The following is a 24,024-nucleotide window of genomic DNA, read 5'->3' as shown; positions in this document are numbered from 1 at the left end:
GGGAGAGCACGAGTGAGTGTGTGCGAGGCGAGGGAGGGGGAGAGGCAGAGGGAGAGAGAAACTTAAGCAGACTCTGAGCTGAGCAGAGTCCGATGCAGGGCTCCATCTCACGACCCTGAGATCATCCGGAGCCGAAAGCCGAGTCGGATGCTTAACCACAGTGCCACCCAGGCGCCCCTCTGCTCTACTTTTGAGTAAAAGTATCCTGCAGCCTGATATCAGGAGACTGCCTTGGAAATGTGTGCAACAGGTGTCTACAGTAGGAAACAGCTCAAAGAATGAATGGGTCAGTGCAAAATGATCGCGGCTAACAGCATGTTGCTGTTTATCTCGTGCCTGTATATGCCAGATAACCGCTCTCATCCTCACAACTATTCTGTGAGGAAATGGGCTCTGAGATGTGATATGACTTATCGTAAATATCAAAACTTTTAAGGGATAGAGCCAGGATTTCAGAGCTAGCATTTGGGGTGCCTGGCTGGCTCAGTTGGTAGACCATGTGACTCTTGATCTCAGGGTCATGAGTTCAAGTCCCATGTTGGGTGTGGCATTTGAACCAAAGTCTCTCTGACTCCAGAGCAGGTTGAGAAGATGAGCTGGAGTGGCCCTCCTGCCTCAGTGGCCGGTCAGTGTCAAGGGTGCGTACCTGGTGGCCACACACTTTCTTCTTCCCTTCTATTTCCTAAAACGGCTGAATCAAAGGGGATCCCACTAACCTTTCCTAGATCAAGGACCACTTTTTTTTTTTTTTAGAGAGCAAGAGAGGGAGGAGGGCAGGGGAGGGGCAGAGGGAAAGGAAGAGAATCTTAAGCAGACCACACCCAGCACAGAGCCTGACTCAGGGCTCCATCTCACATGGCTCCTGACCCAAGCCAAAATCGAGAGTCAGCCTCTTAATCAACTGAGCCACCCAGGTGCCCCAAGAAGGAACACTTTTAAATAGTCATATGAGGAGTGCCTGGGTGGCTCAGTCAGTTGAGCGGCCAACTCTTGATTTTGGCTCAGGTCATGATCTCGGGGTCCTGGGACTGAGCCAGGTGATCGGTTCCACACTCAGTATGGAGTCTGCCTGGGATCCTCTCTCTGTCTCCCTCTGCCCCTCCCCCTGCTTGTGTGCTCTCTCTAAATTAATCTTTTTTTTTTTTTTTTTTTAAAGGTCATATGAGCAGCTCCTCTCCCAGGCAGATTCCAAGCCCATGTTCTTTTGACATCACCACACCTGATTCTTAGCTCCTGGAAAAACAACTAAAAACTTGAGCTGGACACTCCATGAGCTGTTCAAGGATCTTCCCTGCGACCTTGTTTATAACAAATTATAAACAACATGAATGCCTATCAATAGCAGAGTGGTTAAATTACAGTATAACCCTAAGACAGCGTACCATACCACGCAGCTGTTAAATGACAGAATGCCCAAGCATGTTGGTAAAGAGAAAAGGCAACATTCATACATGTATGTGTTTACATAGGCACAGAAATTCATTGAAGGGCATTGATTAATTCATTCAAGAAATATTTCTTAGGCATCTTAAGGTGTCCAAGGGACTTATTAACAAGGGTTACTACCTGGGAGGAGGGGGTCTTTTTTTTTTTAAGATTTTATTTATTTATTTGAGAGACAGAATGAGAGAGAGAGAGCATGAGAGGGGGAGGGTCAGAGGGAGAAGCAGACTCCCCGCCGAGCAGGGAGCCCGATGCGGGACTCGATCCCGGGACTCCAGGATCATGACCTGAGCCGAAGGCAGTTGCTTAACCAACTGAGCCACCCAGGCGCCCAGGAGGAGTGGGTCTTAAGGAAAAACAGTAACTTGTACTTTGGGGTAAACTTCTGTACAGTTTGTTTTTTAACCATGAGTATTACTTTTTTGTATTACTTAGTTTGACTTTTCAGACTAAAAATGGTAAAACGAGTAGAAATATTCAACAGGTACTTGACTGAAAAGGGGCAGGGCTATAAGGAACTTCGAATTCTCTGCAATTCTCAGAATGGCAGGAGGAGCATCTCACTTTTAGGGCAGGTGGGAACTTACTCTAAAACAGGGAAAAAACTGGAGCTGATGATAAACCCAATCCCGCTTAATTCCCGGCGGCCCAGGTCTTCCTAACCACACGCTTTTGAGATGTGACTGTGTAGGCGGTGTAAAATCGAAGCCGAGGGAGCTGCCGCTTCGGGCTCCGGGTGCCGCTCACACCGGCTCGCGTCAAGGTGGACGGGACTCTGACTCTGGACCTGCCCTCCCCATTTTACCAAGGAGGCAACCCAGGCTCCATGGGGTCACGGGGCTAGTGGTGATTCAAAGGCCACACTCCTCTCACGCTCCGCTCCGCAGGCAACTCGTGTCCCTCAAAACCGGGCAGCCAGCGACCGCCTGGGCGTCCAGTCCGCAGGCCCGGGACCAGCACCCCGGAGGCGGCGTCCGTGCGGAAGGGGGCGGAGTGTCCGGGTCCCGGGTCTCGAGAAACCGGGAGCTCGGCGTAAGCCCCGCCTCCAAGGTCACTGCGTGCCGCTCTTTCCGTCTCCGCAGCGCCTGCGGCTCTCGAAGATGAAGGAGCCAGTCCGTCCCGGGCCACGGCCGAGTTTCTCCGGCGCTCTCGGCGTCCTTCAAGGCTCCACAGCACCCCGGTTCTCCGAACCCCCAGGGCCGCGCGCGACTGCGGCGACGTTCGCCGACGAGACGCAGGGAAGGCAAGCCCGCGCCCGCGGGCCTCCGCCAGGGCGCCTGCGCGGTGCGCGAGCGCGGAGAGGGCGCGGTTGGCCGCGGCTGCGGCTGCGCAAAGGCGGTGTCAAACGCTGCGCCTGCGCACTGGCGGGGCGGGGCGGGAAGGAGGGAGGTGGCGGCAGCGGCGGCGGCGGCTGCTAAAGAGGAGGAGGAGGAGGAGGAGGAGGAGGGGGAGAGGAGGGAGGTGTTTCTGTCAGTTCCGGCTGTTTGTTCGGGAAGTGGATCCGCCGCTGCCGAAGCAGCCCGGAGGGAGCTGCGGATCGCGAGGCCAGCACCGACCCCGCCCGCCCGCGCGCGCCTCCCCCGCCCGCCATGGCCCGGGACTACGACCACCTCTTCAAGCTGCTCATCATCGGCGACAGCGGTGAGGGCCGCGGCGGCCGGAGGCGGCGTGGGCCCTGCCGGGCGCGGCCCGCGGGGGCCTCGGGGCGGGCAGGCGGGCGGGGAGGTGCCGGCCCGCGCGGGGCGGGGCTGCCCGGCGGCCGTCGGCCCTAGGGGCGCGCCGAGGGGCTGCGGGTGGCCTCGAGGTGAGGTTGGGGCACCCGGCTTCGGAGCGGAGGGGATGGGCGCGCGGGGCGCACGGGGGTCGGGGCTGGGGCTCCCGGTTCTCTCGCCGCGCCTGCCCCTGCCTCACGTGTGACCTTGGTCAAGTCGCGCGATGCATGGAGTTGGAGAGACCCGGGTTCGAGTTCTGGGACTACCAGCTTCCTCACTCTGTGACCTTGGGCAAGTTGTTTCGCCTTTGTGAGCCTCAGTTCCCTCATCTGTGAAGTGGGGACTTGCCTCGCTGGGTGGTTGACTATTTGATGAGATAAAGCTGGGAAAGTGCTTAGCGCGGAGCCTGGCGTAAAGTCAGCCCTGGGTAGATGCTAGCTATTGATGTGATTGTTAGTGCCCTTTGTAAGCCTCAGTTTCTTCCTCTGTAAACTGGGGATAATCCCAGAACCTGTCTCATGGGATGGTCTCGCACAAGGCCTGGCACATTCCTGCTGAATTATTATCTGTATCGTTCCGTTTCCCCATCTGTAAAATGGAGCTGATAGTAGAATCTGCCTCGCAGGGCTGAGTGAGTATTCAGTGAGATAATGCACACATAGTGTTGTGAACAGTGCCTGCACGGAGAGAGTGCTCAGTCCGTGTTTGCTGCTACATACTGTATACTAGATGGGGTACTGGAGTTGGGTCAGCCAATATTGCAAAAGGGCTCTGACCACGTATACACTCTTGGAGAGCTCCTAGCTCCCTGCACGGCATCTTCTCCAGGGCCTGGTGCAGTGCCTTGCAACCAGTAGGTGCCTAAAGCACATTTGTTGAATGAATGAATCAATGTTAAGTTCCTAGAAAAGACAGGTTGGTTTCTGGGAAAGGGTGGAGGGTTTTAGAGGTGTTTGTAGTGTGGCAGGTAAGCAGGTTTAAGGGGTGACCAAGAGGTCAGGGAGGCAGGCCCTGGGGGGTTTATGGGAGCATAGCTGAGGTGCTGGGATTATATGTTGGGATAGGAGGCTTGGGAGCATGCCAGGTTTATAGACCAGACCTGAGTTGAGTGTGGGCAAGGCCGTCATATGACTGAAGGCAGAGGCCAGGTTGGTGGTAGAGCCCATGGGTTGTTAAGGAAAGGGGAGCAAATCAAAGGGGTTGTAGGACATTGATGGAAGAGTGTTGGGTGACACTGGGCCATAGCTGGCCATGGAAGTGAGTGGGTTTTGATCTCACTGTGAAGTTAGATTGGGGTGTGGTTGGTGGTCTGGATCTGGTGAAGGATGGCTGAGGTTTCTGTGGTTACTGGTGGAAGGGAGAGGTAAGGGGAAAAGTTAAGGGCCAAGAAGGGAGATGCAGAGTAGCTGTGGTCAAGGAAGGAGTTAGATGGGTGGAGGATGGATTCGTTGTGGTTTGAATGAGAGAAAACCAGATGAGCTGTGTAGACTCACCCTTGGAGATGGACTCTGGTTATTCGCTAGGGTCCTGAGGCTTTCCACCTTTACAGGATTTGATTTCAGCCCCGGCCTTCGTTCTCAGGGGCTGACACCAGAGTAATTTCTCTCCTTTTGGAGTTAAAGTAAGCCCACCACGGTCAGGGGTCCTTATCCCTCTAGGGCTTGTGTGTTGATACCCCAAAATGAAAAGCATAAATTCTGCAAGAAGATGCAGCTTGATGGCTTTTCTCTGTAAAACCCAGGGGAGGTTCTGGCCCCCTTTCTCACAGTACATTTTGCTTGGTGTATTGATTTTTCACCCAGAAGTCAGGTGTGGGAGAAGACTCGCTAAGTTATGTGGCTGGCTCCTAGTTCAGTCTGAGCTTGTACAACTACATCAGGTACAGGAGTCAAAGCTGGACCCTTCTGAGCCTGGGAGATGGAAGTTCAGACTGAGCGTGGCAACTGAGGGAGAACGTCAGGCACCGCCCGGGACCGGCACCTTATGGGGAGGCTTTCTTAGGGTTTTTCAAATGATTTCATAGACGCTTTCATCTGGTTCTCACCTGCTGCCTGTGTGATTTGCCACATAAGGAAACTAAGGCTCAGAGGCGCTGACTGACTTGCCCGAAGTCACACAGCTCGTCACAGGCAAAGCCAGGAGTTCATGCACGTCGGTGCTATGCGTGAGCAGCTGGTGTCAGGCCTGGCGGGCCCTCAATGAATGTTCGCTTCTTTCTTTATAAATGTAGAGTTCTTCCCACTCTGCCACATCGTATACACTTCTGGGATACATTCCCTCAGCTTTGCAGCTCTTCTTTATGGCTCAGGTTCTACACTTTCTCTTACGTTCTTCTGATCGGCTCAGAAGTGTCACAGCATTTCATCTGAACTGTGGGGCCAGCCATCCTCATTCTTAGAACCTGGAGGCTGGAGTGGCCATCAGAGAACCAGTTAAAGCCTTTTACTTTACAGACGAGTGAGCTGAGGCTCAGAGAGAGGAAGTGACTTGCCTGAGGTCGTACAGTGAGTGGGTGACTGAGCCAAGATTAAAACTGCAAACGCTTTACTCAAAGGTCTAAGGGTCTTCAGCAGTCCAGAACTGAAGCCCAGACGAGTGAGGGAACTAACTGTAAGCCCAAGGGAGGAGCAGGGCTGAGGGTGGGGACTTCTGTGGGGGCTTTTTGAGGACCAGAGCATCTGTGTAGGCCAAGAGGCAGGGAGCAGGGGAGAGCGGTGAGGGCTGAGGGGCACGTGCGGTGTTTGCCGAATAAATCGGTCTCCTGGCTGCCTGTGGTCTTCGCAGGGTAGGAGGTGATGGGGCAGGACTGGTTGGGTTTCGTGCCGGGTGCGGCCCTTGGGAAGCCCTTGACTTCAGCCGTGGCGAAGGTAGATTGGTACCTATCACTTCCTCCCTTACGCCAGTGCTGTGGGATGAATGGAAGCAGCGTGTTTTCCCGAGGAGGCCTCTTCCAGGGATATTTAGGAGAGGTCATTTCTCAGGGCGGGTTTCTCTTCCGTTCAAAGGGAAGAGCAGTGCCGGAGCTCGGTGTCAGGCCCAGAGCAGCAGTTACGTGGTGACGGTAGTGGTCGTTCTGCAGGCGGTTTTCAGCGGCTCTGCAGAGCAGCGGGGTGAGTGCAGGGGACTCGGAGAGGCCAAGCCGGAGGGCACACTGCTGCTTCCTTGCTTCTTGCAGAGAGAGCAACTCCCCCTTACGTCTTGTATTTTTTAATTTCTTTTGAGAGAGAGAGCAATCGGTGGGGAGGGAGGAGCCGAGGCAGAGAGGGGGAGAGAATCCTAAGCAGGCTGCACGCCCAGCGCAGAGCCCGACGAGGGGTCACGATCTCACCTGAGCTGGAACCAAGAGTCAGATGCTTAACTGACTGAGCCACCCAGGCCCACCCCCAACCTGTTTTAGATATATGGGATCCAGATAAAATTTAATTTAATTTTTTTTTTTTTTTAAGATTTTATTTATTTATTTGAGAGAGAGAATGAGAGACAGCATGAGAGGGAGGAGGGTCAGAGGAAGAAGCAGACTCCCTGCCGAGCAGGGAGCCCGATGCGGGACTCGATCCCGGGACTCCAGGATCATGACCTGAGCCGAAGGCAGTCGCTTAACCAACTGAGCCACCCAGGCGCCCCCAGATAAAATTTAATTTTAAAGAAGGATTCTGCTGCCCCCCTGAAAGTTTGAAAACCACTGCTTTGGCTTCTGTGGATGCTGCGGTCAGAGCATTCAGTGGTATAGCTGTCAGTGCGATTGGCGTTTGTTTGGGCCTAAATTCATTAAGCCATGCTTTGTTGGTGTCGACTAAGTGCTGGGCCCAGCTTCCAGCGCTGTAAATATCCAGGGCAAGGGAGGCAAGATCTCCTTCCTAGAGGAACTCACAGCTAGTGGCCCAGACACAGCTTTTAGCTGAGTAAGCGGGCCCAGAAGGCTCCAGGAGGAAGCCAAGGAGCCAGCAGGCCTGATGGAGGCCCGGCGCCAGGCAGAGCACCGTGGGGACCCAGTCCAGGGCTTGGGCTCTCCTTGGGCTCAGCAGGAAGCCTCGCAGAAGTGGCGATGAGGAAGTGGCTCTAAGCAAGAGTCCTGCGGGCACGGGGGGCTGAGCAGCAGGTACCGTGGGCGCAGCACCCGTCTGCTCAGAGCCGCGCCCCTGTCTTTGGGAAGGGAAGCCCCAGGTTCACTCCATGAAACAAGTTCTGGGTGTCTCCGGACCACTCATTCATCGGAGGAGTCCCCAGAAGAGAGCATCAGAGAGGACTGGCCAGAGAGGTTGTCTGGGGTTGGTTAGGTTTCTAGAAACTGCATGGGAGGGGGGCGGAGGCAGCGCCCTCTTAGGCTCTGCTGGATGCCTGTGGGCCCCTCCCCACACATTTGCACTTAGCTTGGGGGCACTTGAGACCCTAGTGGAAATCTCCCGTCTAGCAGGCTGCTGCAAATCTAACAGGAGTCAGATGCAGAGGCCCCTCTGGGGTCTTTTTGTTCCACTTTCTGAGCCAGATGCAGGAAGACTGCCCTGGCGGTATGTGTTGGAGAGAGCACTAGAGCCCCGGAGCAGACAGCCCCGGATTCCCATCTCAGCCCCGCGCTTCCCTGTGGAGGCCCCGAAGGCCAGCTGCTTAGCTTCCCGCAGCCTCAGGTGCCTCCTCTTGAGAGACATAGCTGGAATGACAGGGGCATCCAAGTGCCCTTCACACACTCAACTCTGTGTGTCCGATTCTTTCCTTCTGGGGTTGGTTCACCCAGTCGGCCTTAGGCTTGGCAGGGGTAGGGGATGGGGTGGGGGAGACAGGGCAGGTGCACAGGCTAGAGCTGCTCCTTTTGAGGTAAAGGGAAGCCAGGCTTATGGGGTTCTGCTTGTTCTTGGGACAAGTATGTTAGGGGCTGCCGTGCTAAGTGAAATGGTCTGAGCATGTGTGAGCTCTTGGGCTGACAGGTGTAAGGCAGACACCCCCTCCTCACCAATCCAGCCGGCAGTGACATCAGCAGGGGGAGGATGGTTGGCAGTTGGTTTGTGTTGTCTGGGCCTCAGTTTTCTCACCTGTAAAATGGCCTTGATGATCTCAAGGGTCCCTTCCGGGTTCACAGTTCCTCATCTCATGCTGTGCACAAACTGAAGCTCCACACACGGTGTATACTTTTCTAGGGACCGTGTGTTTCAGACACACTTTGGGGCCCAGATCATTTGGCTGACCTTCCCCCTGCTTTATTTCTCTCGTCTGGTATCTTCCTCTGGTCTCATCAGCACAGGGCCTGGGCATAAGCCCCTTTCTCATCTCTCCCCACGGGACTTGGGGCAGCTTCTCTCACACCAGGACAGAGGAAAAGGTCAGACATTGAGTGGGAGAGATGTTCTTGGCGTGTGGCCGGCCAGTCAGGGAGATAAAAAGCAGCACTGAGGTGGGAGATGGGTCTGCTGAGCTTCTTAAGAGTTAACATTTGAATGCCATCTCCCTGAAGGACTGGGTTAGAGGGAGGGACCCATGCGCCCTCTCATCTCCTGCTTTCTCTCCTGCAGGTGTGGGCAAGAGCAGTTTACTGTTACGTTTTGCCGACAACACTTTCTCAGGTGAGTGTGCCCCCTGGGATGCTGCTGGAGTATTCTGGGTTTGAGATCCCTTTACCTGGCCAGGCCTTTGCCTAAGGTCTGTCTGGTTCAAAAAGTCCTTTTGTAAGCCCATCCCTTTTCTACCCGGAGACTTTTTGTGCCCCAGCATTTAAGGGAGGAAAAAAAAAAGTTAAGTATTACAAGTTAGTACATGCTTGTATAAAATGTCAAACAGGCAGACTCAACGAGGTGAAGAATAAAAGCTGTCCCTTCACCTGCCCCTACTCTGTTGCCCTGGGAGCCTCTGTTCAGCATGGTGTGTGTCTTCCTGACTTTTTTCAACTTTACATGTGATGGTTTGGCAACTGGCCTCCCCCTCGGAATATCAAGGACCATCCTTGCCCATCTCTAGCAGACCCCTGGTTCTTCTGAATGGCTGTGGATTTTCCTGAGCTGTGCATGGATCTACATCATTCCTTAGCAGTGCTCTTGATATGCGCGTGCTTTCTGGATGCTTCTGTTTTAAGTGATGCGTTACTTCGGATGCATCGTATGTTTATCCTTGTCCAGAAGTGGAGTGACTAGGTCGGGGTCTGGGCTTTTGAAACTGCCATCTCGCCTTTCAAAGAAGCTGTGCTAAGTGACACTCCCACTAAAGGGGTCAAAAGTGCCCCTTGTCAACTCTGATTAGTGCTGCATCTTAGTCTTCATTTTTGCTAAGTTAATAGGCAGAAAGTGCCATCACTTAAATGTGTATTTTCCTGATAGCTGGTGAAGTTGGACATGTTTTTGTTGAATATGTCAGGTTCATTGCAGAGGCTTCTGGTTGGCTTGGCCTCTCTGATCAAGGACTGAACGTGACTCTGTCATTGGAATTCGTGTGCTGTGGTTGAGCAGCAAGCTACAATTAGGAAGTGATTACGTGGTGAACACTTCCCTCTTGGTAGAGAATTGGGTTTCGCCCGACAGTAGCCCTGCGGTACCCCTGCTGGTGTGATGTCGGGAAGAGTGGTCTGTTCCGTGTGTGCCCTTGGGCACCACTTAAGTCTCAGCCCATCTGTGAAATGGGACCACTCGGCGTTCCTCCCGCACAGGGTGATTGTGAGGATTACCCGAGATGCCCCGAGTCCTAGTGCCTGGACTAAGGAATCCCTCCAGAAGGAGCAGCCGGGCGTTGTTGCTGTTCTGTTCCATTCAGGGATGGTACCTACCGGCAGCTTCCCAGGCTCAGGAGCACTGCTCTTCCTTGTGTCCCTCTTGCTCTCCGCCCAGGGTCTCCCGGGCAGTGTCTCCTTTCCGTTTCTACCCCCAGCATCTTAGTCGAGAGCCCCGTTGGTTCTGGCCCGAAGTGTCACGGCAGCTTCTGCCTATCCCATACCCGACGGCCAAGTTCATCTTGCCCATACGGGGTCTCTGGCCGGCTCTTTCCTGGGGTGGCAAACATCAGCGGCCTTCTCATGTGAGCAGAGTTTATACTGGGGTTTCTCCAGCTTGGCACCATCAACACTGGGGCCCTGTGCTTCCCGGGGAGGGGAGGGAGCTGCTCTGCGTGTAAGAATGTTGAGCAGCATCCCGGGGCTCCACCTGCGAGACACTGGTCGCTCTGCCTCCCACCTTCTCTCGCCTTGGAAATGGTGCCTGTTCTTTGAGCAAGGCCCAAGTGTGACTTCCTCCCCGAAGTCGTCCTTGATCTCTGCCCCACCCTGAACTTTGACCCCTCCTATATGCACCATATAGTTGGGTGTGCGTGGGTCTTGTCTGCAGCACCGAGTTACACAGTCAGCCCTAAACAGAGCATGAACGTGTGCTGTTTGTCAGCCTGGGCGGGACTAGGGCATTGGCTAGATTTTCTCTTCAGCTCCATCTTTCACACAGATGCCTGAATGAACTGCTTACAGTGCGGCTCAGGCTCTGGTTCAGACCCTTCAGTGCCGCCCTGCCACACAGCAGAGAAAGTCCAAGCTCGTGGAAATGGCACAAAGGCCCTGAGACCTGGCCTCTGGTCCCCCTACCTGCCTCCCACTGCGTGCCCGACCTCACGTGACCCCCCCTCCCCCATTGCTATTTTTGCTACTGTCTGCTCTGCCTGGAGCAGTGTTTTCCAAAATGCAGGTCGTGACTTGTGTTAGGAAGTTAATGTTGTGGGTCATTTACAGTGTTGGGAATAGCACAGGAAAAAAAGCCCAGAGTGTGTCCTGGGTCCCCCGGCACGCTCAGGCCGGCCCTTCTAATGCAGGGAGCCTGGCCCCTCCCCGGTCTCATCCTGGTTTAATTTCCTCTGTGGTGCTCCTCACTCCTGAAATTGTGGTCTTTGTCACTGTTTCATTGTGTCCTGTCTCTTGCCTTCCACCACTGAGGGCTCCATCGGGGTGAGGACCTTATCTTTCTTGTTCAGGGCTGTGTCCCCGGGACCTCGAACTTGCTGGGCACAAAGAGCCAGCGGGGAGGGATTGTGGAGGCTGGGGTCCCCTGCGCGGGCGAGGACGCGGCCTGACGGGGGCGCCCCGCGGGCCTGGCTGACGTGCGTGTGTGTGCAGGCAGCTACATCACCACGATCGGAGTGGATTTCAAGATTCGGACCGTGGAGATCAACGGGGAGAAAGTGAAGCTGCAGATCTGGGACACGGCCGGGCAGGAGCGCTTCCGCACCATCACCTCCACGTGAGTCAGGCTGGCCTCCTCCCGTTCTCCCCACTCGCCACCTGCATTTGGATTAGCATCGGGTGTCCCAAGTCACAGAGATGTCATGGGGCGGGCTCCTTGCTGGTGGAGGAGGAGGTGACGAGGTGGCCTACTTGCCCATGGGCGCCGCTGGCTGGGGGCCCTGGCTCTGGGGGCTGTCAGGACAGTACGAGTCAGCCAGCTCGCCCTCTGGCCTTCAGTTCCTCGGGATGTAAAATGGGAGAACAGGGGTGTGGCTCCCTAGGTGGTCACTCGGTGAGTGAGTGACTCTTATTCGGCCGGCCGTGCATGCTCCCGTCACCCACCCCAACTTGGGAGGAGGCTTCCCTCTTTTGAGAGGCCCGGAAGGAGCATGGGTACGCAGGAGGCCCTCGGGAGGCCTCTCCTCTGCCTCCCCAAAGCCGTTTACCGGGAGCCAGGTTCACCCAGTGGGCCGCCCTCCTTTGCAGCTGCAGCACCTTTGTGGCTCTTCGCTGTACAGAGGGGAACCCAGCCGGGGCCCCGTACAGCAGGAGTCCTGTGGACCTGTGGAGGGGCTCTTGGTTCTTGAGCTGTTAGTAGAAAAGCTTCCAGGAAGGAGCAGGGCTTTGAAGACAGATAGTTCGGAATTTATATTTCTGTTCTACTGTGTGACCTTGGGCAAGCTGCCTAAACTCTCTGGGCTTCAGTTTCCCAGAGGGTTTCTCCTTAGGACTGGCTTTAATGCTGAGTCCCCTGTGCCAGGTGCTCTGTGCTTGGGCTTCCCCTGGACGATCTGGTTGCGCTCGCTGCAGTCAGTACGTTCCAGATGAGGGAACTTCTGAGCGGTCCTGCTCCCAGTGGGTGGCCGAGCCTGAGCTCCACGCCGTGACGTGTGCGGAGGAGGAGCCGGTGTCTGGCCTGCAGTAGTTGCTGCTTTGGTAGGCCTCTCCGTTGCCTCCCCCAGAAGTTCCTGTGTGCCTGGGGGCTCTTGGGAAAGTGTGTGAGTTTTTCTGGCCAGAGATCCCTTTCTTCCCTTCGGCATGGAAATGGGACAGACCCCAGGCTGGCCCACTCATCTGGAGGCTCCTCAGGGTCTTGGGAGCGGTGGGACGCTGAGGGGTGAAAAGTGCCCACGGTGGTGGCTGGGAGTGTCATGGGGGGACTCTCGGGGGTGCTGGCCAGGCAGGCAGAGGGGCTAGGCCAGTGGGTGGGCTGCCCTGGTTCGAGGGGCTGGAGCCCGAGCAGCCCCTGAGCAGGAGGGGCTTCTGTCACCAGGCCTGGGCGCCACCCGCTGCAGCTCTCTCTGACTACTTGCTGATGAGCTGCCTGAGTCCCCTTGTGTCTTAGCAGTTGCCAGCAAGGCCTTAAGGAGAGCGGCTGGGTCAGAGGCTCCTTGGGGTAGGATGGATGGCACGGGCAGCCCAAGCATCCAGACCTGAACAACACTGCTTGTCCAGGTCAGGAGGTCAGGGCATTGACCCCAGATGTCCTTACTCTGAGCTGGCACCGTTGCTAAGGATTTTACTGTATTTGTTTCACTTAATCCCAAATAAAGAGCCCTGTGATTATTTCCATTTTATGGATGAGAAAATTGAGGCCCAGAGAGGGTAAAGTGACTTAGTTTGGTTAGTTAGGAGTTGAATTGAGGCCCGTTTGATGCCAAAGCTCTTGCCTTCCAGCTCAGTCCACGGCCCTGCTCTCTGCTGGCCCCACCTGAGGGCCTGGGGCTGAGGAGATGCTCCAGTGTCTCCTGTGGGTTAAAACCGCTCAGGGAATCGAGGGTGGCCGAGAACACTGGGCCCGTGGCCGTGAGAAGGGCTTTGGGCAGGGCAGTGGGCTGGGGTGCGGAGGAGTCGTGGCCACCTCGAGGTCAGCTCCGTTCAGGTCAGGGCGGAAGAGGGTGAACCGCCTCCTTTGTGCTGGTGGGGACACTGGAGTAGCTCAGCTACCGGAGGGCAACATGTGGTGGTTCCGGGCTGCTCGAGAAGGGGGCAGTGCTGTACAGTGGTGGCCGGGGACCCCGGGCTCAGCCCCTGCTGGCCATCTTGCCTGTGCTGGGGAAGCTGAGGCAGCTCCGTGGCGCGGTCCCCCGCGCACGCCATGCCGGGTGGGGGTGGGCTGTGAGGACGGAAAGACTCCACGTCCTGCCAGGGTGGCTGGAGAAGAAGGGAGCCTCGGGAGAGTTCAGGAGTGTTCCGGGGATTGGGGCGGGCAGGCTGTAGCCATATGGCCTTTCCTGATTCAGGGCATTAAAAGAGAAACTAAAACGCGTCCTGTTAGCCTGACGAGGAGCCCTGTGGTCACCCTGTTTCTTCTGTCTCTGAGGCCGGGGTTTGCTGACCCTGGGAGGCGCGGCTGGGGTGCAGGTCGGGGAGGAGTGAGTAACGAGCTGCTGGGTGGTGAGGAAGGGAAGCCCCTTTGATCCCTGGCCCTGGCCCGGGAGTCCGACCCAGACGCTCTGACTTCAGCAGGTCATTCCCCGTGGCCTCGTGGCCTCCCTGGTAAAATGGTGGCACTCGTGTCTGTCATACCGGGTCGCTGCAAAGATTAATAGGGCAGTGGATATGAAGTGTTGGGCGCCGTGCCAGGCCCAGAGCTGAGCAGGGCTGAGCGGGTGTCATTACTGGTGGCGGTGGTGACAGGAGGTCCAGAAGCACTGGTGCCCCCTCCTCAGAGCTCTGAGCCCCGATCTCGTCCTCAGTTCTTGCCCTTTCGGCATCTCTTGGCATTTCAGTAGTCTTGAACGCAGGAGAGCTTGGACATGTGTTCCTCGCTCGCATTGCCTTTGCTGGCCGGGGACAGTCGTCTGTCGCCCTGGCCCTGGCGCGCACTCCTGCCCAGCTGGGTGAGGACCTGGCGCTCCCAGCAGCAGCTGCTGGGGCATGACCGAGACTGGTCCTGAGGGCCCGGCGCCTGCTCGGCTTCACGGTTCGGCCTCCCCAGGGCAGGGACACCGCGTCCCTGGAAGGCAAAGCTGTGGCAGAACGAAGCCCCCGGGAGCCCCCAGCAGCCTTCCGAGGGGGGCAGAGACGGGGTGGGGGAGACCAGCTGGGCTGGACCCGGGGGCACCGCACAGACTGCTTCTGCTCGCGGCCCTGGTAGCCAGCTCGGGAGAGCGGGTCACCCGCTGCCTTGCACGCTGTCCCTCGGTTTTCTTCCACCTGGGTCAGGGGCCCCAGCTTGTCACTGAAGGAATATTAATAATGGTGAGGAGCCCCCATTCCTTGACTGCTGGCTACTGACTGGCCCTTGTGGAAACCTCAGTTCTCTCCTTTATTCCTCGCAGCCGTCCCAAGAGCAGGTACGAGCTTACAGTTGAGGACGGAGGTGCGCCGAGGTGCCTGCCGTAACTGTCCCGGGGTCCCACATCCTTTCAGCGATGGTGCCAGGGTAGCCTTTGTCCTGCAGCTGGGCCTAGCAAGTGAAGAGTTGGCCAGAGCGCCGCTGAGCCGGTCGCGAGAACGTCCCCATCCCCTAAGGCTCTGGCGCCAGGCGTGAGGACCGAGTGCTCAGGCTGTGATAAGCCAGCGGGGGGTGGTGGTGTGTGCGGTCCATGTCCTCCATCCTCCTGCCTTCCAGAGCTTCTGGCTGATCTCAGGCCATAGGGTCTGCACGTTTGGATGGTGGCACCTCTGGGACACCTTCTTCCCGCTGTGCCCGGGTGCCCACACCGTCTCCACGCGCTCTCTGCCGCCAGCACAGACGGGCCCAGAGCGGCGGAAGGGAGGTGCCCACCTGCCCCCAGCGGGGTGAATGAGACGTTGGCGGGGCTTCCCAAACGGTGTGTCTTCTTGGAATGGCATTTTACTAAGAGATTTGAAGAGAGAAGGTCTTTGAATGTTAAAACAAGGACAGTGATAATAGGGCATCAAATACAAGAATTACTTGCATTTTAAACCTAAAACAAGAACTTCAAAGAAGGTTCAGGCTAGTGGCAGACTCGAACAACTTGACCGGCCGCCTCAGGGCTGCTCCCTCTTCACTGGTGCCTTGGGGACAAGCGTGAGCAACGGTGCTGCTGAGCATTCCGGCTGGCGCATGGTTCCCGGATGTCCAGCCGGGGTCACACGGAGAGGAGATGCTGGGCGTCTTGCAGGAGAGCATGTGCCCCATCCCCATCTCCTGGCCGCTGTCTGGACACGGGCAGGCTCGGTCTTAGTGAAGGGGCCACTCTTGTCTAGGCTGAAGCTCTGACACAGATCCTGACCCTACAGGTATTATCGGGGGACCCACGGGGTCATCGTGGTTTATGACGTCACCAGTGCGGAGTCCTTTGTCAATGTTAAGCGGTGGCTTCATGAAATCAACCAAAACTGTGATGATGTGTGCCGAATATTAGGTGAGGCTGGACCCACCGGGGTGGGGACAGTGGCCTGGGGGGTGGCTGGGGGGTGCTCCTGCAGGGCTGGGCTGACTTTGCTTTGCCTTGAAGTGGGGAATAAGAATGACGACCCTGAGCGGAAGGTGGTGGAAACAGAAGATGCCTACAAATTCGCAGGGCAGATGGGGATCCAGTTGTTTGAGACCAGCGCCAAGGAGAATGTCAATGTGGAAGAGGTGAGGCCTGGGCCCGAGTGGGGGCAGGGGAGGGAGTGGGGCCCAACTCTGTCCCACCGCCACAGTCCTCTTCTCTGCACGTCTAACCTGCCCAGAGTACCCAGGTGGCAGACAGAAAACCTCCTAGTAACTGCCGTTCCTCGGGGCCTACTGGGTGCCAGGCATCGTGCTGGGCCTTTTGTAGGTGTTAGCTCATATCTCAACAGTCTTCTGACCTGAGGTTCCAAGTTGAGGACTATCACTCAACTTGTAAGAGGCCGAGTCACCCTGAGCCCAGCCACGCGGGGTTCCCGCTCGGTCGTCAGCCTCACTGCCCTCCCTGGCCCCACCCATTACGTCTTCCTGCTCTCAAGGCTTTCCTTGGGGCCTTGGCTTCCCTGCAGACACCTGGTTGCCTCCCTGTGGCCTCCAGAGTTCGGGTGGGCACCTGCTGCGAGTCCCCCAGAGGCTGCTGGGGAGACACAGGTCCCCCACAGAGCAGCTGAGCTTCTGGCCCGGGGGCAGCTTCCCTTCCGCTAGGCCTGCTGGGAGGTAGTTGTGAGCCTGTGGGAGAAAAGTGGGACCTTTTGCCACAAGCCCAGGCAGGCCATGCTCATAGCTTTAGGTGAGTCCTGCCCCACAGTGTGTGGAATCTAGAGACCCAGGGAAGCCAGGATCCCCCACTGCATCCTGGACACCCGATGCACAGTGGCAGGGAGCCCGGGTGCCTCCGAGTCAGCCTGGGATCACAGGACGGGCCTTTCTGTCCACCTTGGGTGGTGACTTAAGCTCTCTAGGTTGCACCTGTTCCTTCTGTAGATTGGGGTGGGGTGAGGGTTCCTGCCTCCTGGCTTGTGAGGAGTAAGTGAAGCAAATTATTTCAGGTGCTTGATACCTTTCCTGGCAGAGTGGAGGAGAGGATGTGGGTTGGCAGGTGGAGTTCCGCTGGGTCCTGGCACCACAGGGACATCTTGGGGGCCTGGAGTAGGCAGGCTCTGGGTCCCTCTGGCCCGTCACTGGAGCTGGGGCGCCTTCGTCTTGTCCGGATTCCAGCTGGAGAGGTTCTTTCTCTCTTTTTAAAAGAAAGGCTGGAAAATCCCTGAGCTTGATTTCCCCAAGACACAGCTCATGGGGCTTTGATGTTGTTCCTTTTTGACCTTTAGAAATTACCAGCTCCTTTTGGAAAGGGTCTGGGGCCATGTGTACAGAAAGCCCTGAGGGTGGGTAGGAAGAGCAGATGGGGAGCGGGGCCTGGGCACCGGGTCTGAGGCCCACCCCGCCTCCTTCGTCCTCACAGATGTTCAACTGCATCACAGAGCTTGTCCTCCGAGCAAAGAAGGACAACCTAGCCAAGCAGCAGCAGCAGCAACAGAATGACGTGGTGAAGCTCACGAAGAACAGTAAACGGAAGAAGCGCTGCTGCTAGGCCCCCCCGGCCCCCCCGGCCCCCCGCAGAGACTGCGCTGTGCCTGCTCCCCGCCCGCGGCCCGCGGGGCTCCTCGGGGACAGTCGCAGCTTCGTGCCGTTATTTAAAGAATTCTCTCCCCGTTTTCGTATCGGGAGGCGCCGTCGGCACTTCTTCCCCTCCCCCCGTGAGTGCCAAGAAGGTGTCGGACGACCTGCCCTTCCCTTCTGGTGCCCCCGGCCCGGGCACCTGGGCCCGGCGAGGCCGCGGCCAGCCGAGCAGACTGAGGAGCCAGAGTGTGTACATACGTGTATTGCTTTAACCAGCCGCGTCACCCTCGTCACCCTCGTCCTGCTCTGGCTTTTGCCTCCTTCACGCCAGCCCGCTGCAGTAGACCCTCCCGTCCGCACCCCTCCCCATCCCATCTTCCGGCCGGTGGCTTCCTGAGGAGACAGGCTCGAGTTCTAGCCACACCTTTAGCCAACCTGGGCCGGTGGAGCGGGCCTTCCTCATAACGTGTTCTCTCCTACAGGCTGTCGCCTTCTGTCCCTGGCACGTCAGGTCGCCCCCTCTTTCGGGGGGCCTCTGTCGTGTCTCTTCCCGGCCCAGCTCCCCCCCACCCCCGCCACCACCATCATCTGGCAGCTGGGGGAAACCCGGCCTGGAGGTAGGCTTGGGGGCTCCCATTAGAGGCCTAGCCTTTTGGTCACCAGATTTCTTGTCCTGCCTTCTAGATGCCTCTGAACTACAACCCCAGGGAAACCGTGGCTTTTAACTTATACCAACCTGTTTCAGTTCCAACAGAAAGGTAGGGGTGTGTTTGTGCAGGGAAGGGGGCTTGCAGGGGCACCGAGGTGCGTTATTTTAACACATAAAGAAAATGAAGCCAAATCAAATGAATTAAGTTCCTCACACTTTCTCTTCCTGAGGTCTGGTTGGCACAGCAGCAAACGTTGTGGCCTCCCTGCTTTGGGTCCAGTGTTTTTAGAAAAATTGAATGGCTTCCTGTCATCGTGGGGCTGGGTCTTGGCAGAGCAGCCTCGCCTTCCTGGCCATTTCTTGGTGGGAGAGGAGAACGGGCCTCCCGCCCTCGTCTCTGTCGGCCCAGGGCTTTCCACGGAGCTCCCAGGTCTCCGTCGCGGCACCAGGCAGCCGTGGATGTGAGGCGTGGGTGCCAGGCGCTGCTGGGCGGTGGGGACGTCGCCTGAGAGGTGGCCGGCAGGCGGACCCGGATCACTGGCGGGACCGGGAGGATTTGTTAGCGGCTGGGAAGGATGGCAGCCCGGGGCTGGGAGCCAGCCAGCTTTGACCGTGGTGCCCTGGAGGAAAAAGCCAGGGTCATCTGCACTTGATTACTGTCCCCCTCGGGACACTTCATCATTCACCTTTCCCCTAAAAGGATCACGTCACCTGGGAATAATTTATTTCAACACCATGATGTGTTTTGTTAGATTTCCTTTCCTAGGCGAATTCCAGGCAAAGCCCTGATTGGACAATCACATCACAGATCACACTGCAGATTTTCCATGTTAACACTGTTGATGGGTTTTCAGTCAATACTGACCTGTCTCTCCACGTCCCCAGACTGCCAAAAGCCTGCGGTTCTCTGGGAGCAGGCCTTCACTGGAACTACCTGACGAGGTGGGGGAGCTCGGGGCCTGGGGAAGCGGGGCTGCGGAGGGTGGCCGCGGGGCCAGGAGCGAAAGTGTGGTCTCCGTCCTCAGGGCTGTGCTGGGTGACCAGAGGTCCTGTGCAGGACGCAGAGAGCTCGAGACTCATGGGCGGGCAGCGTTCTCGACTCTGAGCATTCACGTGACGTCAGTGTGGCAGTGCTTGCAAATTCAAGCAATAAGGGGAAGGGGCCCTGGAAGTTTCCAGCCTGGGCTAGAAGACACTGTGGCTCTGGCAACTGGACGTCCAGACCCAGGTGGTGGGGTGATTTTGGTGACGACAGTGTGCCTGTCCCACTGAGTGTTACACGCATGAATGGGGGGGTGGGGGTGGGGGGCTCACAGGGCTGGACTGACGTCCTGGTGGACCTGATGTGAAATTCCTGTCGAACAACAAAACTTTTAAATGGTTTGCTAGGATTATTTCTGTATTGAAAGTTTCTAATTATGCTTTTTAAAAAAATACTAAAAATAAAGGTTCAAGCTGCCAAATTTTCTTCCAGGGTCTGTTTGCTCTCCTCCAGCTGTGCTCAGGGTGGGCCTGCCTTCTTGCCACCCACGGCATCCAGCTCTTGTTTGTCCTGGTCTGAGTCCAGCACAGGGGCCTGTTGAGGCCCAGGGACGCTTTCAGGAGCGAAGTTTGTTTTCTCCACAAAAGGCTGGTCCAGGTTGAGCTTCCCCCCGCCCGCTTCAGCGCAGAGGTCGGGGGCGCGCGTGGTAAGATGGCAGGGGAAGCGCCGTGTTTATTCTCCGCGCGGCCGGAAGGATGCAGTGATTGCTCTCTGGCTCCGAGTTCCTGCGTACAGCCTGCCGAGGCTCGGGAAGCAGGGCGGGTGTGGAGGCAGGCCCCAGAGCGCTGTCCTGGACAGGATGCTGCACCCTCCGGAGGAGGTGCCCCCCCCTTCCTGGCTGAATCCACTCACCGGGGACCGAGAGAGAAGGTGACCTCCCAGAGGCGTGAAGGACTCCCTCCCGCTGCCCCTTCAGAGCGGGCGGCTGGTGGCTCTGAAGTGGAAGCTGCATTCTGAGCAGACAAGCCCTCGGGTCCCCAATGATTGAGGCAGGAAGCTCTGTAGAAATTCATTTTATTCTCAGACTATTTTCAAAAGAAGCAGTGGTGCGCTGTTTTTCTAAAAATATGCCTTTATAGATTTATATATAATATGTATATTATAAAATCCATACATGTATTTACATGATTGCTACATACAAAATTACAGCACTGTGGTATGTACATATCTATAGGTACATTCTTTCCGCTCATCCCTGCTGTGCTTTCCCGTGTGAGGGAGGGAGATGATCCTTTGTAAAGCAGCTTGCGGGCGGCTCAGCCCGGGGTGCCTCTGAGTGAGGGGCTCAGCTGGGGGGGGGTGCCGCCGAGGAGGGAGCAGAAGCAGCAGGTTGCAGGATTCACCCTTCTGCAGGCCTGGGTGGCAGTATCTGGTGGCATCTGCCCTGTGGTGCCAGTGCTGCCCTCGAGGTGGACGTGGCTGACCGCAGACCCCTCTGGGGCCATTCTGTGGCCTGGACTCACTTGGCGGAGCCGAGAGCTTGTATGTGTGAGGGGAGCAGGGGGTCGTGGGCAGAGGAGCAGACCCCCTCCCAGCTCTGGCCCCATGAAGGGGAAAGGACTGGCTGGCTAATGCCTGCAGAGGGCCCAGGAAAACACCGGCGGGCCTGGAGGCCAGGGAGGGAGAACAGTGGCGGCGGGGGGTGGGGGATGGGGGGATAGGGGGTGGCAGGGCCCTTCTTCCTCCTGACCTTGGGATGGTGACAGCCAAGCTTGGGTAAAGCCCATCGTGGCCGAATGCAAGAGAACAGCCGCAGCCCGTCAGGCCCCGCAGGCTGCGCCCCTGCCGCAGAGTGCTCCCGGCAGAGGTGCATGCACGTGGGGGAGGAGCCGCCTCCCCTGGCCCCGTGGGCCAAAGACTGGGGGTGAGGCCTGCTGTCCCGGAGGACTAGGCCGCCCCCCCCGCCCCCCCACTGCAGCTTAGGCCCGCTGGGGGCCACGACAGCCTCCGGAGGCCTGCAGAGGTGGCCTCCATTCCTTCTGTTCCCCGTATTCCCAAACAGGAGGGCAGCAGTGCCTGGGGTGGGACGCGGGAGCCACCGAGGGGTGGGCAGGGCGGGCTGTGACCCCCTGCGTCTGCACCGCAGAGCCCGAGGGGCTGCTCTGGAGGCAGCCTGAGCCCTGCTCAACAGCGGATCCGGGGGAAGCCCAGGCCGGGCGCGGCCTGGTAGTGGGGACAGGGCTCCTCCCTGTCCCTCTGTCGAGGGGAGGGCCGCCGTCACAGGCCGCGTGGGCCCTTCTGGACGACTCGGCCCCAGTGTGGGTGGGCAGTGCGGCCGCGGAGCTGGCCCAGGGGAGCCCTCGTGTGCAAGCATGGTGTGCTGGGCCCTCGCACGCACCCCGTTTCAGTCACCTCTAGTCCACCCATCCTTGCTGGCCTGACTCCTCCCGACCTAAATTTTCCTGAAGAATGAGAAGAGCCGCTTGCCTTCGGCGGGGCCGGGCTCGTCCGCACGCCCCGCGCCGGGGGCCCTGGACAGGGCGGCAGCAGGCCGGCTCCGTTCCTTCAGGTGCGTGTCCATCAGCTGCCGGTCAATGACCCTGTGCATGTCATCCTGCGGAGGGCAGAGCGGAGGGGCTGAGCGCGCTGCTGACCGGGGCCCGGGGGCGGATGTGTCCGCAGGACGCGGGGTGACGATGGGATGAGATGACTGAACGGCTGCAGCCGGGGCAGGCCGACCGCGGAAGCAGCAAGTGTAGACACACAGCAGCCGCCGACACCGCCGCCTCTGGCCTCCTCCTCGCCACCAACGGTCCCTTGGCTGGCCCCGCCCCCGCTGAGGCCCTACAAGCCCAGAGACGGGCAAGCCTGTCTCCACCCGGGCCTCGCCGGTGGCCGGCCTTCTCTGCCCTGCCTCCCTTTCCCTTGGCACCCCTCCCCGGGCCCTAGGGCGACCCCTGCTTGCCGGCTCTCTGCTCCAAAGGGTCAGCCCCCTTCAAGTTCCTAGCAGCCTGCACCGCGAGTGCCCAGGGGCCACGGCAGCCCCGCACGGCCAGGACACGGGCAAGCACACACGGCACCCTCTGCTGGCGCACAGGCCGCGGGCACCGCTGTCTTCAGGGCCCGCCTTGCTCCTGCTCAGGCCCACATCCCTGGCTTCCTCGCGGGGGTAGCACCTTTCCCCAATTTGGTAAAGTTGCCCAGAGAATGTCCCCCGCACCCCGACTGCCTCACGGCACAGCAGCTATACCCCCCAGGGGGGCTTCTGGACACAGCAGCTCCGCCCTCTCTCCATTCTGGTGGTTAGATCCCGACTCTGCACAAGATCCCACTCGGCAAAGGCATCTGCCGCTAACAAAGTACGGAAGCTACTGCTTTGGCTATAGAACCAGCCCTGTCTGGTTAACATCAGCAGGAACATAACAAGCATCTGCCTGATGCCTTCACCCCTAAGCCCAGTGGGCTCGGGGGTGCCCTGGTCAAGACACCAAACCCTGGCTTAACCCCTGGGGCGAGTCGGCTGATCGTGTCCTGCTTGAGCGCGGGACAGCGAGGGCTGCGCTCGGGCAGCCGCTCACTTGACAAGGGCAGGAAGTGGGGCTGGCGCCCCCCCGCCCCCTCCATCCCCTCCTGCGCTCACACCCACGCTCCTGCCACTGTAGGTTTTACTGTGAAACCAAGGGACTTTCAGTAGTCTGCACCAGGTAGCGAGCAGGGGGTGTGGACCTCCCGCTCCCTCCCTTGCTCACGTCCTGCTCTCCCGCCTTCCTCCTCTCTTTCCTCACACCCCGCTTCCTTCCAGCGCCTCCCCTCCCCCTCACAGAAATAGGGGACACGCTCCCTACCTCCGAGGTCCCAGTGCCAAATCCTGGGCACAGCGCCATGCGCTTAGGACCTGCTCCATAAAACCTGTTACCTGCAGCACTAGGAATGTTACAGGGCTCTTCCGAAAGAAACCCCTCCAAAGCGCCAGGGCTTTTTCTGGCACACCGCCAACTGCCTCTTCTCTACCTTAAAATTCATCAGAGCAAAGCCCATGACACAGATCGCTTGAGAACTTCATACGCACACAGGCGTGAACCGCTTAGAATTCCACACCTGCCCGTACTTCTGTGGGCACAAGAGCCCAGTGACGCGGAGGGAGCACCGAAGAACCAGGGCCGAGGCGGTCCGAGACGGGCCATGGCGGTGGCGGGAGGCGTGCTGCGGGGGATGGCACGACACACGCTGCAGAGATGACACCGGATGCGGGCACAAACAACACGGCGGGCCACGGGAAGGCGGGGGGCAGGACGGCGATGGCAGCGGGGGGACACGGTGGGTGGAACGGGGGTTCGATCTCACCTCAAAGGCAGGAGGGGTGTACAACTAAAGCTGTTGATACGGGAACTGAGAAAGGCCACTAGATCAGAAACCAAAGGAGCCAGATAGTAAAAAGCCCTGAGGAAGCAAACTGTAGCCGGGAGAGAAGAGAGAAGAACGGGCGGTGAGCCGGGGACCGGCCAGCTGGTGGTGGGGCCAGAGCCCGGGAGCCAGGGACCATCTCGGGGAGCGGGCCGGCTGGGCCCTTGGAGGGATGGTCACCGCTAAGCTGCCCGCCAGCGGGGGGCGCTCTTCACCTGTCGGCTTCGGTTTTCGTGGGGAGAGACACGAAAGGCTACACCCATATCCTGAAATTGTCCTTAACAAAAAGCAAGTACAACCCTGGGCCAGGGGAAGCCAAGCTGGAGCTGGGACAGAGCAGGCTGACTGCACTCTGAAAATGGTGGTCCTAGAGAGAACACACTGACTCATTTTCCCCCAAGGTAGTGCTCTTTGGAAAAAGGAAGCTGGCCTTCGAGAAAGGGAAGGGCAGCAGCTGCTGGTGGCCCCAGGGCTGGGGAACTACATCCATCGGGCTGTGAATTCTCGACCCGCCATGTAGGGCTTCTGGGGCCCTTTGTGTTAACAGCTGTTTCTTTCCAGCTAATTTAAACAGAGCAGAGATGACCAGCCGAAGGAGGCCACTGCAGCCCTAAATGGCACAGCCTGGGGTTCACCACTCTCGACAGCATCCTCAGGCCTTCTTCC

General features: G+C 58.0%; 2 protein-coding genes across 8 annotated transcripts in view; one reads left to right on the top strand and one right to left on the bottom strand.

Moving 5' to 3' along the window:
* Window positions 1-2,885: 2,885 nt before the first annotated feature.
* RAB35 (RAB35, member RAS oncogene family) lies at window positions 2,886-19,439 on the top strand. 3 transcript variants are annotated; one of them, XM_054510493.2, is made up of 7 exons: window positions 2,886-3,084; window positions 6,161-6,265; window positions 8,660-8,710; window positions 11,227-11,350; window positions 15,547-15,671; window positions 15,765-15,889; window positions 17,166-19,439. In XM_054510493.2, exons 1-7 carry the CDS (start codon window positions 3,033-3,035, stop codon window positions 17,292-17,294), a joined length of 711 nt encoding a protein of 236 aa, XP_054366468.1. In that variant the 5' UTR covers window positions 2,886-3,032; the 3' UTR covers window positions 17,295-19,439. The 3 variants fall into 3 exon arrangements, with proteins under 3 accessions (XP_054366468.1, XP_064434563.1, XP_045743478.1); XM_045887522.3 differs by lacking the exon at window positions 6,161-6,265 and having other exon boundaries at window positions 2,890-3,084; XM_064578493.1 differs by lacking the exons at window positions 6,161-6,265; window positions 8,660-8,710 and having other exon boundaries at window positions 2,889-3,084.
* A 355-nt stretch (window positions 19,440-19,794) lies between these two features.
* The window catches only part of BICDL1 (BICD family like cargo adaptor 1), a 103,033-nt gene continuing 98,803 nt past the window's right edge, over window positions 19,795-24,024 (bottom strand). For 3 of the 5 annotated variants that reach the window (XM_064578490.1, XM_064578491.1, XM_064578492.1), the window contains one exon: window positions 19,795-21,568. In XM_064578490.1, the coding sequence (XP_064434560.1) occupies window positions 21,407-21,568 (162 nt within the window). In that variant the 3' untranslated portion in view covers window positions 19,795-21,406. Of the gene's footprint in view, window positions 21,569-23,052; window positions 23,344-24,024 lie in introns of all 5 variants that reach the window. The other 2 variants (XR_010407430.1, XR_010407429.1) reach the window with 2 other exon arrangements.

Source organism: Mirounga angustirostris, unplaced genomic scaffold (genome assembly GCF_029215605.1).
Source record: "Mirounga angustirostris isolate CCGP_5_RB_7025 unplaced genomic scaffold, mMirAng1.0.hap1 SCAF_14, whole genome shotgun sequence".
Lineage (NCBI taxonomy): Eukaryota > Metazoa > Chordata > Mammalia > Carnivora > Phocidae > Mirounga > Mirounga angustirostris.
Note: the sequence above shows the minus strand (reverse complement) of the source record. Positions and strands in the feature narration are given on the sequence as shown.